The following is a 23,778-nucleotide window of genomic DNA, read 5'->3' as shown; positions in this document are numbered from 1 at the left end:
AGGATCCCAGAAGAAATCATGGACCTGATTAGAACCAAGAACAAAGCAAGAAAGAGATATCACAACACAAGAGCACCACAGGACAAAACAAAACTAAACACTCAACAGAAAAGTCAGAGTTCTACAAAACCACCGAAATCAAGAATGGGAAACCAAATTAACCACACTCAACCCAGAAGATCACTCCATATGGAAATTCTTAAAAATCCTACACACCAAAAGGCAGCCCTTACCTCCTATACAAATCAAACAAGGAATAGTACACACAGACAAGGAAAAGGCAGCCCTCATAGACAACCTGGAGGAGCAGTGCAGCCCATCGTACAAAAGTCTTAACATTAATTTCATCTATAAAGTTCATCGCCATGTCAGGAAAGCATTAAATCTCACAGATACCTCAGAACCCATCTCCCCCCCACTACCCCAGGGGAAATAACCAAAATCATAGCACAACTGAACAACAAAAAGGCTCCAGACCCTGATGGCATCACCAACAGAACACTAAAGTTGCTTCCAAGAAAAGCAATAATGCATATTGTTAACATAACAAACGCGATCATCAGATTTCAGCACTTCCCGACAACCTGGAAAACAGCAGATATCATACCTATAAAAAAGGCAGGCAAGAATCCTCAACTTCCAGAAAGCTACAGACCCATTAGCCTCTTATCAAGTCTTGGAAAAGTCACTGAAAAGGTTATACTCAGAAGGCTACAAGCAATCACTGACAAGCTCGGAATCATCCCAAACGAGCAATTCGGATTCCGCAGAGAACACTCCACAGCACAACAAATACACCGTCTGGTAGAATACATAGCAGGAGGCTTTAACTGGAATCTCCAGACGGCTGCAGTCTTCATCGACATAGCGAAGGCCTTTGATAAGGTATGGCATCAGGGACTTCTCTACAAACATACAATTTAACTTCCCAATAAAACTAGTCAAACTAATTAAAGCATACCTAAGTGACAGACACATGCAAATCCAACTAAATGGAACAGTGTCATCCAAACGCAAGATCCGTGCAGGAGTGCCACAGGGCTCCCTCTTAGCACCTCTACTGTTCTCGATCTATACAGCTGATATCCCCCCAAACCCGAGAAATATCATTACAGCATTATATGCGGATGACACCGCGATACTTTCAAGATCTCACAGCCCTCAGCTAGCAATTAGAAGGCTGCAAGGCAGCATCAACACACTAGAAACTTGGCTAACAGATTGGAGGATCCAGGTAAACCCCCTGAAAAGTTCTGCTGTGCTGTTCTCCAGAAGAAAAGTCACCAGCAAGGATGACATCCAGCTCCATGGACTCAAGATCCCATGGGCAACAGAAGTAACATACCTTGGTGTGAAACTGGATAGCAAACTGCTATTTAGTAATCACATCAAACTAACAGGAGTGAAGACATCCAGAGTAATTGCACAACTCTACCCCCTAATCAACTGCAAAAGCAAACTAGATGTAAGAAACAAGCTAACGCTGTACAAAACTGTAATTCGCCCAGTTATCACCTACGCCTCTCCAGAGTCATACCTCAGAAACCAACATACAAAAACTACAAAGAATCCAGAACAAGTGCCTAAGAATGATCCTAGATGCCCCATGGTACATAAGAAACTCCCAGATCCACCGAGAAGTAAACATCCCTTGCATCCGCTCGCATCTCCACGACTTAGCTGAGAAATTCTTTTCCAAGGCAACCCTGCACTCAAATCCACTGATCAAAGAAGCCAACAACTACAGTGAAGCAATACACTGCAAATACAGAAGACCAAAATCTATTCTACTACACACCGAACATCACTAACTTCAGGCCCCAAGAGGGCGAGCAGGTAGCTCAATAATACCTCATTCACAGTATCACTTACAGAGATAAAGGGGAAAAAGAAAAGCATTTTTGCTTCACCCATCCAGCCAATAACGTTATGCGTTATGCCCCCCTCGAGGCTTTTTTTCGAAGAGTAGGCTCTTTTGGTTTTTGGGGAAGATGTTTAGATAGTCAAAAGGCAAAAAGGCCTCAAGCCTTTTTGCCTTTTGCCAGAGGAGAAGAAACGTTTGGATAGTCGTGGTGGTTTTAGTTTGGTTTTCTAGTGGATTTCACGGTGTTCCTGAGTGGAGAGATATGGCTTATATCCTCATGCCACAACAAGGAATTGAAGGTGAGCAGGAAAGCTATTCCCGTATTCCTATGTAGAAAGCGAAATATGCCATAGAGTCATAGGAAACTGTGAAGATATCGATGTCCTCGTTTCGGATAGTACAGCCGACCGCGCAGATGTTTGTATAGCCCTGAATTGCAAGAAGTTATGCAAGCAAGTTCGTTCAGTAGAAGGTAAAGGCCCGTAAGTGAAGCTAAAGAAAGGTATTGTGAATTTCATGTTAACTAGAAGTTGTTTGTGATAGGTACCATTGTCATAATACGGAACTGTTAAAGTGATTAGGGAGAAATTATAATAGGACTTTAGAATTTGATAGAGAGTGTTAAAAGTAAGCTAGCTAGTGTTGATAATTTGTGAATAATTAATTATCCTAAGAATCTTGAGTGCCTACTATATTGTAAAAGGAAAGTTAATGACATAGTTGTGTGTTAATGAAGTAAATGGTTTTATTAATATTGAGTTTGATTAGTGTAAATTGAGTAATCAAGTAGCCTGAGGAATTTGAATGCCTAGTGTGATGTGTAGAGAATCGGAATTGTCATAAGTATGTGCTAGAGTAGTTAATGATCTTGTTAGTGTACTTGAAGTTGAATAATCTATTAATGTGTGGTGATCTAATTTTTCCATGTTAAGTGAATTCATGTTTTATATAAAATTTTGTGGTGGCATGATCGTAGTAAATACCCGAAAATACAATCCTTCTTCATATTGTATCCTTAAATCTACATCAATCTCCTTCAACCAAGTCTTGATAATGCTAATAACTTTTGGCCAAGTAGAACTAATCAATGGCAAAACTCTTTACCCTTATTTCTGATGCTTCTGGCATTAGTATACTAAGAATTACAATATCTCCTTATACCCACAACCATCTCTTGTAATGACTGTCACATTCATATTAAAGCTCTGAGTAAACATGAATAGTTATATAATCTTTGTGGGTATGAGATGCCTTGGTGAAATTCTTGGCTTAATAATTTAATGATTAAATAAAGATAGTTAATTATTATTTCCAGATGTGTGTTTTCTCCTTTAAGCAACATGACTGATAATTGCTGTTTAAGCATTCATACCATATTAGGTATATATATTTAAAAATGAAAAAAAATCTTTATATTTTTATATAAAAATCTCAAAAATTAATAACACAAAACTATATTATTACTTTCTATTAGAAAATTCAAGATATTGTGGATTCACTATAATAATCATTCACTACAACAAAGACTATTATTGTAAATTCAGTTTTATTTGTTATCTTCACCTGGAATTTTTTTTTATTTATTAACATAAGCATTACTCAACTGTATGGACAAACACACTGCTGGACGGATAATGTTAATAAAAAAAGTTATATGTCAGAAGCAGTGGCATTTTACTAGAGTTCTCAATAATATACAGATATTAAAATATACACCAAGACAAAGCAAGTAATAGTTTGAATAATGTCACGTTTTAAAAATAAAATTATTCTAAGGATCAATTCCATTATTATTTACTATAAGAGAAACAGAGCATGAATTTTAATTGTTCAATAACTTATATTTAATATTCAAACTTTGCATAATAATTTTCAGTGAAACTGAATGTCAGATCTATACAATTATACATAAAAAATTTTTTTTTTCAGTTATAAAATTGCAGTTGCGTGAATGTCTTTTGAACTTAATTTTTCTTTCATTTAATGAAGATGCTTTGTCATTCATAATCTTGTAATTTAAACAGCAAAAGTTTACTACAGCAATTACTCCACTAAGTTATGTGTCTTCAGTTGTGCATAGGCTGTTTGGGGCATGCTGCATCAGACTGCTTTTCTAAAGGTATATATAAAAAATAATAATAAAACATCTACAGGGAGATTCACTGATGAACCCAAGGTGGAATTTGATATTATAATAACAGTGGTCATTTATTTTATTAAATCTGGACCAGTCTTTAATATTTAAATGAACTGCAATATACCAAAGGTGAAAGAAGAAATGCAGCAATCCGACTGTGTAGTCCATCACTCAGTATACTAAGTTTCAGAACTGAGTAGCTCAGTAACTTGCATTCTAATAAGAATATTTTGCCTAATCTAACTCATCCCCTCCCCACTTTTCTGATCCTGATATGTTCAACTTTGGAGATTGGGAGATTGTGATTTAAAACAGAAATTTAGATTATAATGACTACTCCTGACAGCAAAAATCCAACAGAGCCTTTTTAACTGACATAAGTGGTTAATTTTAAATAAATTCTGACATACTGCTTTATTTGTCATTCAGCCCAAGAATACTAATGAAAAAGATCACCACAAGGAGTACAAGAGATGCATTTCTAATACTGAGCACAGCTTTCTTTATTTTTCCAGCCATTTTGTTTACGAGTTTTTAGTGTTGTATGTAACTGTTTAGTAATACCAACTTATACCAGCACTACACTGGTTTTATATTTAGTTTTATCAATTAATATTAAGGAATGGACTTCCATTCCTTTCCTTCCAGAAAACAATTAGAATCAACTATTGGGAAACTTTTTATACTGAATATAGAAACTTAATGCATATTATTATTCAAAATTACAACGATTTTGTATATTAACTGGAAGATGATCCAGATGTTCTGTAATGTCAGTTTTTTTTTATAACCTTTTTTAAAATTAAATCTCATTTTTGTTCTAGTTATGTAGTTTTAGGACCATCTTACTCATAGAAATACATATTCCAATAAGTCATTATGGTAACCAAAAATATTTTTCAAACAACAAACACATTTACTTTTTTTTTTCTTCATGTGATGCACAAAAATGCTATATTTATAAAATAAAAAAAAATTAAATGTAAACTGTACAAAACAGAAAACATTCACTATTAATTTTCAAATGATTCATTATACATGTTCATATTTTGCATTTTTTAAATCAGAACTTGCCTTACTGATTAGTAAATTAAAGTGAAAATATTACGAAGTAAAATATTTGCATATACCCCCCCTTTTTTTTCTTTTAAAGTTTTATTTTACATAAATGTTTGTGTGTGTGTATGTATGTACACATTTTAAGAAAGTTACTACGCAGCACTAGTGCTATAATGTCAGGTAAAAATGGTGTCTATTACAGAGCACAACAATTCTCTGTTTCCCAAAACCCTGTAAAAGTACAAAACAAGTATGCAAAGCTTCTTTCTGCAGTGCAAAACTCTAATGGATTTTGACAAAGTCAAATTCACACTTTCTAATTAAAAAATTATACAATTATTTTAGCACTATTCTGATATACATTTGATTTGACATCAATAATAAAACTCATTTCTAGTAGCTCTGCATACATTACCATAATATACAGTAATAAATGTGGAGCTGACAACTTAACCACCTTCGTTTAGAAATATATACATATAAGTATTTCTTTGTTGTTTCCTTTCCATTGCTGGATTACACAATGCTACACATGCACTATAGTATGTAAATGGTATTGGGAAAGTCTTTGGCATCAGTTCAATTTAATATTCTTATTGACAAGGATAATAAAATTCTCCAAGACCATAACTGAAGTTTCCTTTTTCTCTCTCTCTATAAGAAGCTTGAAATTTTAATATCTGGAAAATGATTTTTTTTTTTTTTTTTCTGCTATATACAGAAATATTAAATCAATATATAACATATTAACTTTTCAGCAGTACAATTTACATTAATTAGTGCCTAATATGGAATGACGAAGAAAGTGATAATTAGAGTTGACAGTTTTTTCATTAAAGGATTTATCTATATTTTTGTGAGATTTGTAATATAGTTGCAGTAAATTGTTATCTAATTAAATATTATCATAAATGTAATACAGTTAAATATACTGATATTCCTATTCAAAATCTAAGTACTTTCCAGATTTTCATAAATTAGAAAGAAAAAAAAAATAAACATGATCCTGAATTAAGGCTGCTGGCTTTTCTCCACAATAATATGTACAATAAAATGTTGCTGTTGGCTTATAGGAATAGGAAAAAAACAAAAACAAAATAAAATAAAGATGAAGATAAGAGCGAGCCAATTAATAGATTCTTTCATTATAAGAGAGTGGAACTGATGAACTAATTTTGTGGAACATGGGTATATACCTCCATCTTTAAAATTATTCACACACACACACACACACACACCAGTTTTTGACAGTAGCTATTATCTCTTTTAAAAAAAGATCTCACTCCTGTAATCTGCCTCCTCCATTTTGGTTCAATTTTGCAGAAATTCTCAAGGGACTTTAAAAAAATTTCTTGTGTTCATAGGAAGAAAAACTAATACTCTTGAATTATCTTTTGCTATTTTCAAAATACCCATTTTTCTTATTAATTGGATATCTCGGCTTTCCTTTAATGGCTCCAAGATCTGTTACTAAGTAACCCTGTTTCATAAAACTCAAATTAATGCTTTATATTTCATCTAATTCATGATATGATATTAATCATAAGTTTAACAATATTAAACACATAAATATTTAGCTGCTAATATATTACTGGAATATAAAACCAGCATCTTCAGATCATAAACAACTTGTTACAGTACATAGATAGCTACCAATCAAGTTAGTAGCGAAAAAATTCAATTCAAAATTGTAATAGATGTAAAAAAAAAAAAAAAAAAAAAAAAAAAAAAAAACCTACTGTCATATTTATGTAATCTCTAATGTTGGATAAAAAGAAGTTTACAGCTGCTTACAACCATTGCCTAGATTTGTGATAAATTAATGTACCCATACTTGTTGAGGTATGGGGCAGTGCTTGATTGCTGCTGTTGACTCCAAAAACTATTATCTTCAACTAGTCAGGATTTCTATGCAATACTTTAGTTTACATCGATCTAATTTGGCAGGAGTAAATATATACAAATTGTGTTCTGTCAGTCCTAACTTAACTTACCATAATATGTTAACACCCCAACAGGCCAGGACGTATATTCTGGATATAATCTGGATACAATTCTGTAACACCTATTGCATAACATGGATATGAAGTGCAAGTTGGTCTCACTATTTCATCCACCTCGGCCGATAGAGAGATTAATTGAAGTATATGTTAACAGATCTCCCCAAGGAGAGCAACAGTTAATAAAGAATGATACAGAGATCCTTTAGGTGGGAGATGAATTTCATTCTAGTTGAGAGCACTGTGATGCTTACTGGAGTCCTGAAGTAGCTTGAAAGAGTTCATACGGTTTTTATGGCAAGGTTTCCAGACTATGTAAAAAATAATAAGAAGAAATAAAAATAAATAAATAAAATGAAATTCCTTAGCCTGCCCATGGTACTGGTTTACTATAAGTTTACAACCTTTCATGGGAGGCATGCGCGCACACACACACACACAAAGCAAGCCAATTTACTGGCACAAGGCATTCCACACACTCTTGGATGTGATAATGGACAGAGTTTGTCCTTAGGTGAACATATGGGGATTACCAAAAAAGACAGCCAGAATACTCCATAAACTAAACAAAACAAAATAAAACACACACACACACCAAAGTAATAACTCTCATCCATTCATCTATAGAAAAACTTTAAGGAAAAGTAACCTTAACCAAATTACAAAACACAGAAAATATGGAAAATTCAGAACAGGCAATGATTGGACATGTAAATATTATGAGTCATATTACATTTCATGTATTAGTGATTAATGAAGAACTGTATACCAGGTCCACAGATGAGTGTGTAAAACTACTGAAACGTGTAAAAGTATGCCAATATTAAGCACATTTGAGGAAATGAGTATAGACTAATATGTACAACTTACTAAGTGCATCATGTATACAAAAGTTCTGAACCTGCCAATGCAGCAAAATCTTAACATTTGACAAATAATCCTTTCCTTTAATGTTACATGATGATCACATGATTTATCAAAATGAATTTGACAAATAAGTTCGTTGGCAACTTTAAGTAAAACTGCCAAATGGCAAAGAATGTTTTTAGTGTAACCATTAGCCCACTCAGAGAACACTAGTTCTGTGGGTGAGCTATGGTTTACATTATCCAGGGACCCCTAGTAAAGACCAAATATAGTACTTTTCAAGCTACTTCAGGTTGTGATCTCATGCTGGGTGAAGAAATTAATCTAAAGATATTTACAAATATAAGCTACAATTAAATTACAAACAGAAATGGAAAAAAACTGAATCAGGGCAGGTAGTATTAGAGACTTCTGATTGCAACAAACTCTCAGACAAAAAGTAATGAGCATATGCTATAGTGAATTTAATTTAGCATATAATTAATGCTAATAAGACCATGGCCATAAAGTTTAAGTAAGTTCAATAGAATGGTGTCTATTATAATGAGAAATGATTGTAAGTGTTGAAATAATTTCTTTGACGATGTAAAGAATCGATAAGAAAAATTAACAAACTACTAAGATAACATTTAATTTCACATTCATCATTTCTAAAATAAAAATTTTAAATGTCATATATTATTTTACTATACATAGTTAATGTATGTATGTAGAGGTGGATAGATATAGACCAAAGGGAAAGAGAGAGGAAGACCAACTATAAGATGGAATGACCAGTGAAGCCAGAACAGGCAAATGCCTAATCCTTGAAGAGAAGAAGAAGAGTAAACGCTCTATTATTCACTCTCCAAATTAATTAACCAACAAACTCAATTACTGGTAGTTTGACATGTTGGCTTCAAAGTCAAATGAATATATATATTATTACTATTGTGCCTCCATGCATTAATCTTTATGAATGGAGGCATACATCAAAGCATCATCATCATCGTCTTCTCTGTTTCCATATATATTATAAACTGTAACTTTTCAGCATATTCTTATGCACCATTAAGCAGTTTTGAAAACTATTCTTAAAACCAATTAACCCAATTATCTGGCTTGATGTGCTGACTCTAAAGTACAATGGTAATATACCTTTTGTTTAAAAAACTATTGTGCCTCTAGGCTAATCTATCTGAAAGTCAAATAATTTAGTCAACTGAGTACTGGAGAGATCCAAATGTTCTAGGTTTTTATATAAATGTTTTGGTTCATACATATATTACCTTGGACTGCAAATTTTCAGCAAATTCTAATACAGCATTAAGAAGTTTTCAAGACTGTTCTTTAAAAGTTCTTAACATTATTTGTTGCAACAATTAGTCTTTATATTCAATACAAAATATTATCGACTGGACAATGATCAACAAATTAGTTACTTCTCTAAACTGCTGCACTCCCCATCAAAATAAATCAATTAAAAGCAATAATTTTTTTTTGCTAATTTTTGTTTTCCTTCCAATGAACAGAGCAGAAGCTATTCACTTATCTGTACTTCAAAACAGCTTTTTTGCAACCCATTCTGAAAACTTTTTTCATTTGTCACATCATAATTAGTTAACATAGGAATTGTTTCTTGTAGGTCTTATAAGAAAAACATGCAAAAAAAAAAATGAGTTCTGTACATGCATTAAGTAAAATAAGTGATATAAAAAGAGAAGTGAATTACTGAAAGAAATTTCTCATCTTACATACATGAAATTTTTGATCTTACATACATGAAACACATCTTGTGTATGAAATTTTACATGTATAAGATTCCTAAAATTTTCTTGACACGTGATTAAAGCAAGAAACTTTTAAATCAAATTTTGGAAAACTGTCAACTCTAATTACATATATGGATGGTCAAAAAAACAACATTTTGTAAACAATATGTATACAATTAATTTCATGAAAAGAATTCAACACTCTTTTGGTCACCGAGGTCCCAACAAATTATCTACTTCTCCAATATCTGTGTGAATTTCTTCATCAACCGTGTATGTTATCCTATACTTCAAACGAACTTTTTCCTACATGAATAAGAAAAGAACATATGATGAATAATATTAGAAATAAACAATCAATAAATAACTTCATAGAAGGCTGTAAAATCTATGGTACATTAGTACAATAGGTGGGCTAAGTATGACATAATCTGGTACTCATGCTCTAGAGACTGCACATGGAACTTTTTTTTTTTTTTTAAAGCTACTTCAGGTCTCCAAGAAGTAGGATGGTGGTCACATACCAAGCAACAAAAATTGTTTACCATCTAAAGAGACTTTTACAAATAACTATATCATTATGGGATTCAAACCTACATCCTGTTGGTTGGAGAATAGGTAAGCTCCCAACTTGGTTAACAAGGCAGGCAGATTATTTAGGATATAGATATGCAGTGAACTTTGGGTATGGTAGACTTGCAGGGATCAAAGGAAGAGTTTATATGGTGGAATATTTACTGTGAATTTCCTTTAGAACTACATTGATACTAGTGAACTCTATCCAGGAGTTTTTTTTTTTTTTTTTTTTTTTGGTAATCAGTTATATAGTAATTAGTTCACACAAAGTACTTGATATGCAGTTTCATTGTCCATTTTCCCATTTTAAAGTCCCACAAGTCTGCTTGAAACAACCTTCCAATCAAGAAGTAAATCTTCATGTTTGGTGCTGAATGCTATTGCTATTCCTTCCTTTCCTTAATCAGTATTGCCTGAAAATAACATCCTATACCTATTATTTAGTAAGATCTTACCTATTTTTTTCTTCTTTGTCTCAGTAATGCCAATTATGTCCATGTGGTACTTTTCCAATTCATCTACAAGTTTAATTTCTTTTTCATTAATACTCTTTATATGGTAGCTAGCCCCAGAAAAGATACCAAAGATAAACCAAGAATATAATTTCTTGGGATCTTCAATTTACAGTATAACCAAGTGTGTGTGGGGGGGAAATAATAATAATTCACCATCTGACTCTAATTCAGAGAATTTTAAAATTTTAACAAGATGTGACACCTTTTGGCTACATGTATATGGATAATATATGACTTCTGCATTAATTCAACCTTGGTATCTCTTCTAAGTTTGGTTCCCGATGATGACATTTATTAATGCTAATCTATTAATGCATGGTTTTCCTTACTTTCTGTGAAGAAGAGAGATTCTGCTGTTTTAAGGATGCTTGTGACATAAGACTGAATGATAAATGCACGTAAACACAAGAAAGATATTTAATTAACCAAATATTTCGGTCTGGAAATAGCAGACCATCTTCAGTGGTATTACAAGAACAGTTTTAAAAAATACAAGCTAGAATACTAACAATAGATCGTTAAAAATAGAACATGCCGCATGATGTTATATCACTAAGTATTAAGTATAAAACAGAACATTTTGAAGTAGAGACATGATTGCAAAAAAAAAAAAAATTAATGAGTAATCTTGATTAGAATTTCCCAGATTTTTGATATAGATATACAGTCATTACGATTCAGGTTAGGACGATGAAGTAAGGCCTCTATGCTTTCCTTGAACAAACGTTCGAACCTATAACAGAATCTATGTAAGAGGCGAGTCCTGGACCAAAAGATGCTGTGGTCAGTTTCAATCCTGTGTTGAGCCAATCCAGACTTTTCAGGTTTGTTGTGAAGAATGGAGGATTGATGTTCTTGGATTCTTTTTTCAAGAGAACGTCAAGTCTTCCTGGAGTTTATCAAATTCCTTGCAACTGTGATCTTTCCTATTTTGGACAGACTGGATGTTCTCTTGAAAAAAGAATCCAAGAACATCAATCCTCCATTCTTCACAACAAACCTGAAAAGTCTGGATTGGCTCAACACGGGATTGAAACTGACCACAGCATATTTTGGTCCAGGACTCGCCTCTTACATAGATCCCGTTATAGGTTCGAACGTTTGTTCAAGGAAAGCGTGGAGGCCTTACTTCATCATCCCAACCAGCATCGTAATGACTGTATATCTATATCAAAAATCTGGGAAAGTCTAATCAAGATTACTCATTAATTTTTTCATTTATTTTTTTAATCATGTCTCTACTTCAAAATGTTCTGTTTTATATTTAATACTTAGTGATATAACATCATGCGGCGTGTTCTATTTTTAACGATCTATTGTTAGTATTCTAGCTTGTATTTTTTAAAACTGTTCTTGTAATACCACTGAAGATGGTCTGCTATTTCCAGACCGAAATATTTGGTTAATTAAATATCTTTCTTGTGTTTACGTGCATTTATCATTAAGAGAGATTCTACTAGATAGTGGGTTTTGTTTTTGCCTGTCAGTGGATGGAACAATCACTGAGTTTTGTGTCTTTGATTCATCTTTCTTGGAGTGATTCAGGTCAAGAGTAATGAGCTTAGTAGTGATCCTTTAGGGTCACTCAGTGAGATTTAGGGTGATCTTGTAGATCACTCAGTTTCTGGAGAGGAATCCCAGCACTTAAACATACCTCAATGAAGGGCAAAACCAGTCTAGGTAGTGACCCTTCCCATAATGCATTACATTATACACATATGAAAGGGTGTGTGCTTTGCATTATGGGATACTAAGGCAATTGATGTGAAGTCATTAGCCTCTGTATACAAGTAGCCTAGATGTGAAGATGCACAAACATTGTTGGCTTACACTTGGATAAAAGATTAAACTAAGAACATAATTTCTTGGCATCTTTAATGTACAGTTTAAATTTCCTCTCCCACTCTGTTTAAGTCACCATTCCACTGATTAACTCTACAAATGCATCTGGAAATAACAATCGCAAGTTATTTCCAAATATCCTCATTTTTAATGTCATGCTGTCATTGATGCTATCTGTTCACTCTACTAATCTTTCTCAGAACTATCATATCAGAGATCTCCAGTCTTTAATCAAGTGTTTTATTTCTAAACAAGCTCTCCAATCCATAAGTTAAAATTGGTTTGAACACTGTCTTGTATATAGCTAATTTAGTGGTTTGACTAATTTGAACAATGAAATCACTTAAATGGTATGGGAAAATATATTACAGAGGAGGTAAAAAAAAAGTCAATTTATTCAGCTGACTTCCTACCATACCAGCTTTACTAATTCTGTTGTCTATTTCCATATTTAATTTATCATCTTCACTAAAAATTGTGTTTGAATAGCTGAAATGTTTTACTTATTCTATAATTTCACCATTCAGGATGCAGCTGATGTTTTCAATAGTTCTACCTGTTTTCATTGTCTATGTCTTTTTATTGGTGATTTTCATAATTAATTTTTACAACAGTTATTCAATTTAGCCAGGGAATCCTGTAATGCATTTATTCAGAAATATAACATCATCCACATAAAGTAAAGTGCCAAGATTAACATGACTAATTTTGATATCAGATTTAACCACGCTACTGGCCAGGACGTATATACACGTCCAAGTTATTATGGATGTGAAGTGTACATTGATATTACATTGAAATATAATATATGATGAATAGGAAGCGTATCTGGATGCGTATTTGATCGATAATGGCCGGTAAGGTGATTAATACCATTTTCCTTCAAAATGTGATCCATATAGATAAGGAATAACAGTGGAGATAAGGTACACCCTTGTCGCACACCTGATTTTACATCAAACCATCTTCCTGTACCTCCTTCAATCCAACTGCTGACTTATGGCTCAAATAGACTATGTAATGCTTGATATAATGTCTCAATAACACCATATAACTGTAGCGTTTTGAAGAGGTTTCCTCTTGGCACCTTTTTGTATGCCTTTTGCAAATCAACAAAGCTTAAATACAAATCCTTGTTATATTTCCAAAATTTCTCAACTATTCGTCTTAAAGTGAATATCTGATCCTGACAACCTCTATTTAACCTGAATCCAGCTTGTTCTTCACCAAGCTTTCCTTCCACAATTTTTCTTATCAAAGTATACTTGCATAAATCTTACTAGGGTCACTCAGTAAGTAAATATCTCTGTTATTCTTACATTCAGTTTTATTTCCCTTTTTATAGATGAGTACTATGAGAAATCTGCTTCAATCATCTGGAATTCAAACCTCTGTCCAGACCTTTTGAATTATGCAATGCAGCTACTGTAAAACTTTTATACTTCATTATTTGAGCATTTCTGGTCTAATTTCATCTACATCAGCAGCATTTTCACATTTCAGGTTTCTGATGACTTTTTCTACTTCAAGCATGGATTCCTGTTGGAAGTTTTCTACCATTGTGCTAACAGTGCTTGTTTCATTTAGCAGTATTTCAAAGTAATTACTCCAGACATATAGAATATCTTTATCTTTAGTTTTCAAGTCACTTTTATCATCTCTGATTCCTCATAATCTTCATAATCAAATTCCTGACATATATCTTCAAATTCCTTCAGAAAAGACTGGAACTATTCATGAAGAGAGAAATGCCAGATGACCAGGAAGGTTTTTGAAAAGGCAGAGGAACAAGAGATCAGATCGCCAATGTGATATGGATAATAGAGAACAGGAATATCAAAAGAATGTCTACCTTTGTTTCCTTGACTATAGTAAGGCTTTTGACTCTGTATATCATGTGAAACTGTGGAATGTGTTAAGAACAATGGGAGTACCAGAGCAATTCATTATCCTTCTGAGGAATCTTTATTATGAACAAGAAGCTACTATCTGAACAGATCTTGGAGAAACTGAATATTTCACAATAGGTAAAGGGGGGTGCAACAAGGATTTATTTTATCTCCATACCTGTTTAACTTGTACAGCGAATACATTTTAAGAATGGCAGGGCTGGAGGAGTCTTCAGTTGCAATTAAAATTGGTGGAAGAAATTTTAATAATTTGAGGTATGCAGATGATACCACCTTGCTAGCAGAATGCAAAGAAGATTTGGAGGAACTTATTATGAAAGTTAAAGAAGAAAGTGCTAAAGATGGCCTTAAACCTAACCTCCAAAAGACAAAAGTTATGGCAACATGTGAACTTAATGATTTTGAAGTAGATGGGGAGAAAATGGAAGTAGTTAACAATTTGAATTTAAGCAAAATATTTAAAGATAAAGATATTAGCCTCGCAACAATTGTTGCGAGGCTAATAATCAGAATCGTGAAAGCAATGGTATTCCATGTGGTACTGTATGGATGTGAAAGTTGGACCTTGAGAAAGAGTGAAAGAAGGAAGTTTGTTTATTGGTTTGAAGACACTTACTAAGAATACCATGGACTGCAGAGCAAACCAATACATCAGCAAGAGAAAGAATAAAGCACGATTGCTCCCTCGAAGCTAGGACATCAAGCAAAAATTGTCATACTTTCAACATATGATGCAAGCAAATGACAGTCTGGAGAAGATGATGATGATACTTGCTAAAGTTGATGGAAGTAGGAAGAGGAAGACCAAGAATTAGATGGGTGGATGGAGTTAAAAGAGCAACTGGAATGCACCTGGAAATTCTGAAAGATATGGTCAGGGACAGATATGAATGGAGAGTGTATGTTAATAGAATCACCAGGAGTCGAAAACAACTCAATGGAACATAACAACTCTCAATGGGTGTAAAGGATATGATAGTACTACATGAAAATTGTACATCACCACTAACTTCCTATCTACAATTTTCCTCCAGAACAATCTGTTACCTGTCAAGACTCCAACATTATCAGATCTTATACTTCTGTCTTCTAAGGCCACTTTTTACTGTCTCAATCCACCTATATCTTGTTCTTCCTATGGGTCTTTTCCTGTTAACCTGGCAGAGAACACTTGTTTTGCTAACAAGTGTTCTATAACTTTGTACTATTAGTTTTAGTATGAAATATCTGTACCTTATTAATTGAAAAGTTATTACTGTAGTCTTGTGTGTTCTTTTAATAATTATACTATGCCACAGGTACCTCTAAAAATAACAATTGACATTAGTTCTTTCCTAATACCCTTGTTTTTAATATGATATCGCCAATGATGCCATCTGTTCACACCCCTAATTTTTCTCAGGACTCTCCTATGTGCGTTCTCTAGTCTTTGGTCAAGTGTTTTATTTCTAATGCAGCTATCAGACTCATAAAACTGGTATGAACACTGTCTTGTATATAGCTAATTTAGTGTTTTGACTAATTTTTCTCTAATTCCATATAAATTTATCAGGTTAGCTTCCTACTAGCTTTGTTGATTCTGTTGTCTATTTCCATATTTAATTTGATATCTATACTAAAAATTGTGCCTAAGTAGCTGAAATGTTTTACTTGTTCTACAGGTTCTCCATCAACAATGCAGTTGATATTAATTAATTAAACTAATTAAATTAATTAATTAATTGAATAACTGTCAACAGTTATTCAAATTAGTCAGGGAATCTTGAAGACTTGTACCGGATTTATTTAGAAGTATAACATCATCTGCATAAAATAAACAGCTGAGATTAATATATCCAATTTTGATATCAGGTTTAATACCACTTTCCTTCATAATGTGATCCATATAGATAATGAATAACAGAGGGGATAATGTACATCCTTGTCTCACATCAGATTTAATATTAAACAATCTTCCTGTACTTCCTTCAATTCTAACTACTGACTTACAACTCAAATAAAGACTAAGTATTGCTTGATATAGAAGTTTTAAGACGAGTTGGGATGGAAAGAACACTGTTAAAGAATATTATGCAAAGACTAGATTTGCAGGACATCTTCTGAGAGGTTCTTCAGGACACCTGACAAGAACTATATTACAAGGGAAAGTTGAGGGGAAGAGAAGACGTGGAAGACCAACTAGAGAGTGGTTTAATGATATCGTGGAATGGACTGGTTTAAGAATGATGGAAGCAACAGGCAGAGAGAAATGGAGAAGAGCTGCTCATCTGCTGCAACCCTCTTGCTAGAGGATGCTACTGGACGACGATTGCTTGATATAATGCCCCACCGACACCATATAAATGTAGCGTTTTGAATAGCTTCTGTCTTGGCACCTTGTCATATGCCTTTTCCAGATCTAGAAAAATTAAATACAGATCTTTGTTATATTCCCATGATTTTTCAACTGTTTGTCATAAAGTGAAAATCTGATCCTGACAGTCTCTATTTGGCCTGAATCCAGCTTGTTCTTCACCAAGCTTCCCTTCCACAATCCTTCTCAACCATTTCTCAAGTATATTTGCATATATATCTTACCAGGAACACAAGTAGAGAAATACTTCTGTAATTCTACATTCAGTTTTATTTCTCTTTTTATATATGGGTACTATGAGAGCTCTACTCAAATCATCTGGAATTCGTCCCTCTGTTCAGGCCTTCTGAACTATGCAGTGCAGCCACTGTAAGACTTTTATACCTCCATACTTGATCATTTCTGGTTGAATATCATCTACTCCAGGTGCCTTTCCACATTTCAGGCTTTTGATGACTTTTTCTACTTCAAGTAGGGATATGTATTCCTGATTGCATGCCTGTTGAGTGTTTTTTACCACTGTGCTGTCATCACTGCTTGTTTCATTTAGCAATTCTTCAAAGTAATTACTCCATACATCAAGGATATCTTTTTCTCCAATTTTCATGTCACTTTATCATCTCTAATCCCTTGTACAGCACTTTTTCCTCCATTTCTAAGCTTTTTAAACAACTCCGAATATCTTGCCAACTTCTTGATATTTATTTTTTTATGACTTTTGTTTAGCTAGTTTTACACAGTGTTTAGCTTTCTTATATTTGTCTCTGTATTCTCTGAGAGCACATGCAGACTTATTTGCCAGGAACTTTTGATATGCTGTCTTCTTGTCTTTCACTTCCTGTGTCGACCATGGAGTTCTGATATTTCTATCCTTACAGACAACCTCGCCACATGCCTGCCTCTGTGGCTGAATCAATCAGTGTTTTCTTCAGGGCTTGCCAATGAATCTCTAAGGTTCGGTTCCTGTTTTCAAACTCTTTCATTTTTTCTTGAATAATGTTTGTGTATTTTAGTCTACAGTTCCCATCTGAGAGTTGCTCAACTTTTATTCGCTTTAAAACTTTGTTATATGTTCTTTTCAATATGAAATTCAGTTTTATCCTGCTCAAGACTAAATGGTGATCACTTCCAATTTCAAATCCTCTGTACACTCTGGTGTCTTGCACCAGTGAGAAAACATTACTATCAACAATAACCTAGTCAATGAGACTTTTCTTATTCCTAGCCTCTTCCATGTGAATTTGTGCACATCTTTATGTTAATATTCTGTTAGTAATAAGCAGTCCATGTCCTGAGCAGAAATCCACCAGGTATTTGTTATTATCATTAGCTTCGCTCCTTTCTGCAAATTTTCCCAAAATATTTTTGTATGTCTGACAATCATTTCTTACTCCACTATTTAGACCCCTAACAAGGACCAACTTTTCCTTTTTCATTGTGTCAGTTGCTTTCTCTAAAGCCTCAAAAAATTCCTCCACTTCTATCTTCGTAGAACCTTCTGTGGACCATAGGCATAAATAAGTCTCATTGTCCAGTTCCCCATTCTCATATTTGCCCAAATCACTCTACTTGACACTGCCTGCCATTCAAGAAGATTAGCCTCGTATTTTGTGTTGAATACTATAGCTACTCCTTCTTTTTCCCTGATTCTCATTGTCTGAGTATAACATTTTGTATTTATTGCTCAGAAAGATCTCACCAGTTTTTGTCTTTTTTTGTTTCAGTCACCCCTATTATGTTGTTCCGGTACTTATGCAATTCCTCAGCTAGCTCCAGTTCTTTGCCATTGAGGCTTCTTATGTTGATAGTACCAATCTTGAACTCTGGTGATGTTGAGTTAGGGTGTGTTTCAGGATTTGTGCCAGTAGCTGACTTTTCGATGTTCACCCTGGATCCCTGGTGAAAACAGGAGGGGCCTTGTTGAACCAGGTGATGCCTCAGCTGAATGAACTTCTGTCAAGTTGTACCATGTGGTTTAAACCAATAAGAATACAATTTGGTCAGCTAAATCCCAAATTGCCAGCCCATCCCTGTTTGTTCAGTACCCAAGTAGACACCTAACAGGGTGCACCATGAGAAGGTGAGGATTGGAAATTAGGTCAGAAGCCCTGGTCGGTTCTCTGCATTCCTTAAAAGGCCATGTGGATTTCTCCTTCCCTCTGATTCCTTGTACAATACTATTTCTTCCATTTCTAAGCTTTTTTTTTTTTTCAATAGCCTCCAGAATATTTGCCACCTTCCTGATACTTATTTTCTATGTTCTTACGTCTACCTATGACTCTTGTTTATCTAATTATACACAATGCTTCTCTTTCTTACATTTTTCTCTGTATTCTCTAAGAGCACAAACTGACCTTCCTGAGTACACCATGGAGTTCTGATTTTTCTTTACATACAGATAATCTCACCACGTCTCTCTTTCTCTCTCTCTGGCTTTATCAGTCAATGTTTTCTTCAGAGTTTGCCACTGAATCTCCAAAGTTTGATTCTTGATTTCAAACTCTCAATTTTTTTTACTATGAATAGGAAATTTACAGCTATTATCAAGATTTTTGTAAAAGAAAAGTAGTTTTCAGGTATGAGAGCTTGCAAATTTTAGTGATATCTATCTGTACATTTCTTTAAAGAAAGTAGAACAATGGGCTCCTTTATTTACAGCTGGATTAAGAGCCGTTTCTCTCAAGAATTAAAGGAAATGTTTCTTTCAAAAAGAGAGAGAGAGATGGCCATTTTTACGATTGGACAAATGTGGTTTAGTTATCAGTGGAATATGATGCTAACATATTTTGAGCTCAGATGTGAATTATCTTTTTAGATCTTAAGATGAGTTCAAGTTTACTTCAGAAAAGTGTATATTTCTTTTCTATTTATGTATCTTATAATCATTAATAAACTTCTTTTTTTTTGTATATGGAAGTGTGAGGTTTAATTTACTTAATTACATATATCTAGGATCTTACTTATTTGCTTAGATTTTAGTACAGAAATATGATAGCAGTCCAATAGAACAACAGCTGACAAATATACACATATGTACTGCATGCACATAAATTTTTTTATAATAGTGCATACGTGTGTATGTAACCAAACTAATTTACAATACAATACAATACAATATGATGAAATGTCATGTCAGCTGAGCATCACTCAATTACACAGGGTAACTGCTATTTCCATCCATAGAATTATAACTAATAATAAAAAGTCAGCTACCAGAACGAAACAACATCAGAACACATCATATAACGTAGCATCAATGTAACACGTATCAATGGAAAGAAGTGGAACTGACAAAAGTACCATGCTGGAGATGTGATTTTGTAGTACTTCTGGAGGAGATATGAAGTGGCTGTTGTCATGTTTCATCTGTAGATGTAACATAACATGTAACATGATTAGGGCCTCCAGTCTCTCTCTCTCTCTCTCTCTTCCCCCCCCCTTCTTTTGATGCAATGTTGTTAGTGCCCATGCTGGGCACACACTATAATTATTCAGCTATGGAGCCAGTAGTATCTTCTCCATTTGAGGATCCAGCAGTATAGCAGTTTCTGCAGGCTGGCTGCTAGGTAATATCTGGGTCTGAGTCTACTGGTAACACTTCAGGAGGCTTCCAGATCAGCTGGCAAAAAATCATATTGCTGTTTGCTCTGCTGGATTGTGCATGACGGAAGTCCAAATATAGCAGCTTGTAGGGGGGGCCACTGTTGAGGCCACTCTTGGTTTAGGGTTTGGGCATCCACTGCATGCCCCTACTGTATAAATTTTTCCAATAATCCACTAACATGAAAGACAGCAGATAAAATCAATTTACTATGGTTAAAAAATTATATATATATATCTTTCACGGGAACCAAAAAATTGCAAAACACATCCCAAAATCATATATAAAACAATAAAATTCCATGTAAAAACACATCACTTCCATATAGACTTTACAATATCCAGGGACTAAATACCAACAGCAAAAGTGCCAAGACTTAAAAGTATTTTAAAGGTATCACTGTTATTCATCACCAGAACCTCAACTAGCATTTGATGTTGGCTAAGTTTATTCAGAAGGATGGTGAGGGATAATGATGACGATTGCAGAGGAATTTATTAAATTTATTAACTTTTTATAATAGTATGTTATCTGAATTGGACAAGGGAAATGGATACATAGTGATACTTCTGGATTTTGATAAGGCTTTTGACAGGATACCCCATGGAATACTGTTGCGCAAATTAAAGCAGACAGGGATGGATACTAAACTGGCGACATGGATAAGAGAATGGCTCATGGAGAGAGAGATCAGAAATTAGTGTATGGAGGAGCAGAATGTCCAGGATGAGGCAGGTGTCCAGTGGTGTGCCTCAGGACTCTGTGCTTGGTCCGTTATTATTTAATATCTCCCTTCAAGCCATTTCCTATATCATTTGTACATAAATGATATAGGAAATGGCTTGAAGGGAGATATTCAATTGTTTGCTAATGATGTAAAGTTGGGTAGCACAATAAAAAATCAAGCTGATATTTAGAGTTTGCAGGATGATTTAAATAAGCTGGCAAAATGGGCAAAAGGTAATGGATGTCAGTTCAATGTGGAAAAGTGTAACTTTCTTTTAGTGTTACATGGTGATCAGCATTCATTTTAGAAATTATGGACTTTACAACCGTGTTATAAATAACTGTTTTAATTTCCCTATGTTTCGACCTTCATCTTAAGATCATCATCTGGAGTATATACAATTATACAAGAACAAGCCGAGTTACATTTCACACAGTATGCTAAAGAACCAATGATTTGATCAACAGTTATTCTACTGGTATGATCTCTAATCAAAAAAAAAAAAATAAAATAAAATAAAAATACAGATAAAATTAAAAATTAATCAATTATTTAGAAACTACATGAAAGCTAAATTCTATTTAATATAACTTAAGATTCCATTCTTTCATATAGATAGTTTTCTAAGAGTAGCAATGATGTCCTATTTTTAACATCACAATTGTTAAATTAGGTTTAAGATTCTGGATTATCTACAGTCCTGTTTATAGTTAACTCTTAGGGAGAAAGGTTCCGTGGGTAGAAAATGTGCCTTCCATATGCTTGGGATTTTTAGACCATCATTACGATGGTTGTTAAGAATCTCACAGGCTTCCTTAAATTTACACACTCATACCATGTTTTGGTGTGATGTAAACAACTGGTGCTTTTCCAGTCAATTCTATGTAAAGTATTCAGGGCATGAATGGAAAGGCCAGCTTCACCATAGTTATATTTAATGTGTCGTTTATGTTCCTTTTGTCTGATAGGAATTGTGCATCCTGTTTCCCCTATATATGGTAGATTACAGGTGCAATAAATTCGGTATACTCCAGGGTGGGCCAGCAGAGGGAGTGGGTCTTTGGATGAGATGAGTAAGCTTTTTAATTTTGCAGGAGGTTTAAAGGTGGCTTTGAGGCTGTATTTCTGTTTATTTTATCTGATGTCCCTTTAATGTAAAGAATGGTTATAGTTTTATTGTAGTCTGATTTATCTTTGTTTTTGAATTTTGAAATTTTGAAAGAGAATTTTGTTAATAGTGTTTTGGCTGTAACCATTTTTCAAAAATGTATTGCTTATAACTTAAATTCGTCTTTCGGCGCTTTTTCATTGGAGCACATTGTCAAAGCAGTCTTTTTTAGAGTATTAATGACACCTAGTTTTTGTGTTGGGTGGTGGTAGGAGTTTATGTGTATATATTGGCCAGTATGTGTCGGTTTAAGGTAAACAGTGAAGGAAAGAATGCCAGAAGGAAGACATGTGACCCACCTTGGAGTATACGGAATTTATTGCACCTGTAATCTACCTTATATAGGGGAAACAGGATGCAAAATTCCTATCAGACAAAAGGAACATAAACGACAGATTAAATATAATAAATGTGGTGAAGCTGGCCTTTCTGATCATGCCCTGAACACTTTACATAGAATTGACTGGAAAAGCACCTGTTGTTTACATCACACCAAAACATGGAATGAACATAAATTTAAGGAAGCCTTTGAGATTCTTATCAGCCACCCCAATTTGAACAATAATGATGGTCTAAACATCCCAACCATATGGAAGGCACACATTCTACTCACGGAACCTTTTTCCCTAAGAGTTAACTATAAAGAGGACTGTAGATAATCCAGAATCTTAAATCTAATCTAACAATTGTCATGTTAAAAATAAGACATCATTGTTACTCTAAGAAAACTATTTATATGAAAGAATGGAATCTTATATTATCTTAAATAGAATTTAGCTTTGATGTAGTTTCTAAATAATTAATTAATTTTTAATTTTATCTGTATTTCTTTTTTTGTTTCTGGTAAACAGCGAAAGAAAGACTGCCAGAAGGAAGACGTGTGACAAGTGTATCTAGAAACGGAAGTGTGTTCTGTTTTTCAATCTCAATTGTGAACTGTATGCGTTTGTGTTGTTTGTTTAGGTGGCTAAGGAAAGTGTCTAACGGCCATGGGGCCAGATCGCGAAAATACCGTCAATGTATCTAAGCCAGACTTTGGGTTTTAAAGGAGAGGAATCTAGAGAATGTTTGCTCAAAACGTTCCATATAAAAGTTAGCAATGGGGGGGGGGGAGATAATGGCAAGTCCATGGCTGTGCCTTCTTTTTGTAAGTAGAAAGCGTTTTGCCATACAAATAACCAGAATTTAATACATGCGCAAAGAGTGCTGTGATATCTGAAGGGAATTTGTTCTGTAAAAAGAAGGATTGTGTCATTGATTGGGACATTCCTAAAGAGGACAGAGATGTCAAAAACTAACTAATAAATCATCTTTTTCTAAAGTAAAGTCTTTGATTATTAATTATATGAAGAGTCAAAGGCTTCAATTCGGCGACATGAACTTATTTAAGTTAAGAGATAGTGCATCC

The 23,778-nt window shown here is 34.0% G+C and overlaps 1 protein-coding gene across 3 annotated transcripts in view; it reads right to left on the bottom strand.

Annotated features, from left to right (window-relative positions):
- Positions 1-3,391: 3,391 nt before the first annotated feature.
- The window catches only part of LOC150097108 (ADP-ribosylation factor-binding protein GGA1-like), a 372,294-nt gene continuing 351,907 nt past the window's right edge, over positions 3,392-23,778 (bottom strand). For all 3 annotated transcript variants that reach the window (XM_090407056.1, XM_090407058.1, XM_090407057.1), the window contains one exon: positions 3,392-9,984. In XM_090407056.1, the coding sequence (XP_090263182.1) occupies positions 9,889-9,984 (96 nt within the window). In that variant the 3' untranslated portion in view covers positions 3,392-9,888. The remainder of the gene's footprint in view (positions 9,985-23,778) is intronic.

The sequence above is a fragment of the Typopeltis vanoorti genome, chromosome 17 (genome assembly GCF_054136105.1).
Source record: "Typopeltis vanoorti isolate ZY-2024b chromosome 17, IOZ_Tvanoo_1.0, whole genome shotgun sequence".
Taxonomy (NCBI): Eukaryota; Metazoa; Arthropoda; class Arachnida; order Uropygi; family Thelyphonidae; genus Typopeltis; species Typopeltis vanoorti.
This window is presented reverse-complemented; position numbering and strand designations above follow the sequence as displayed.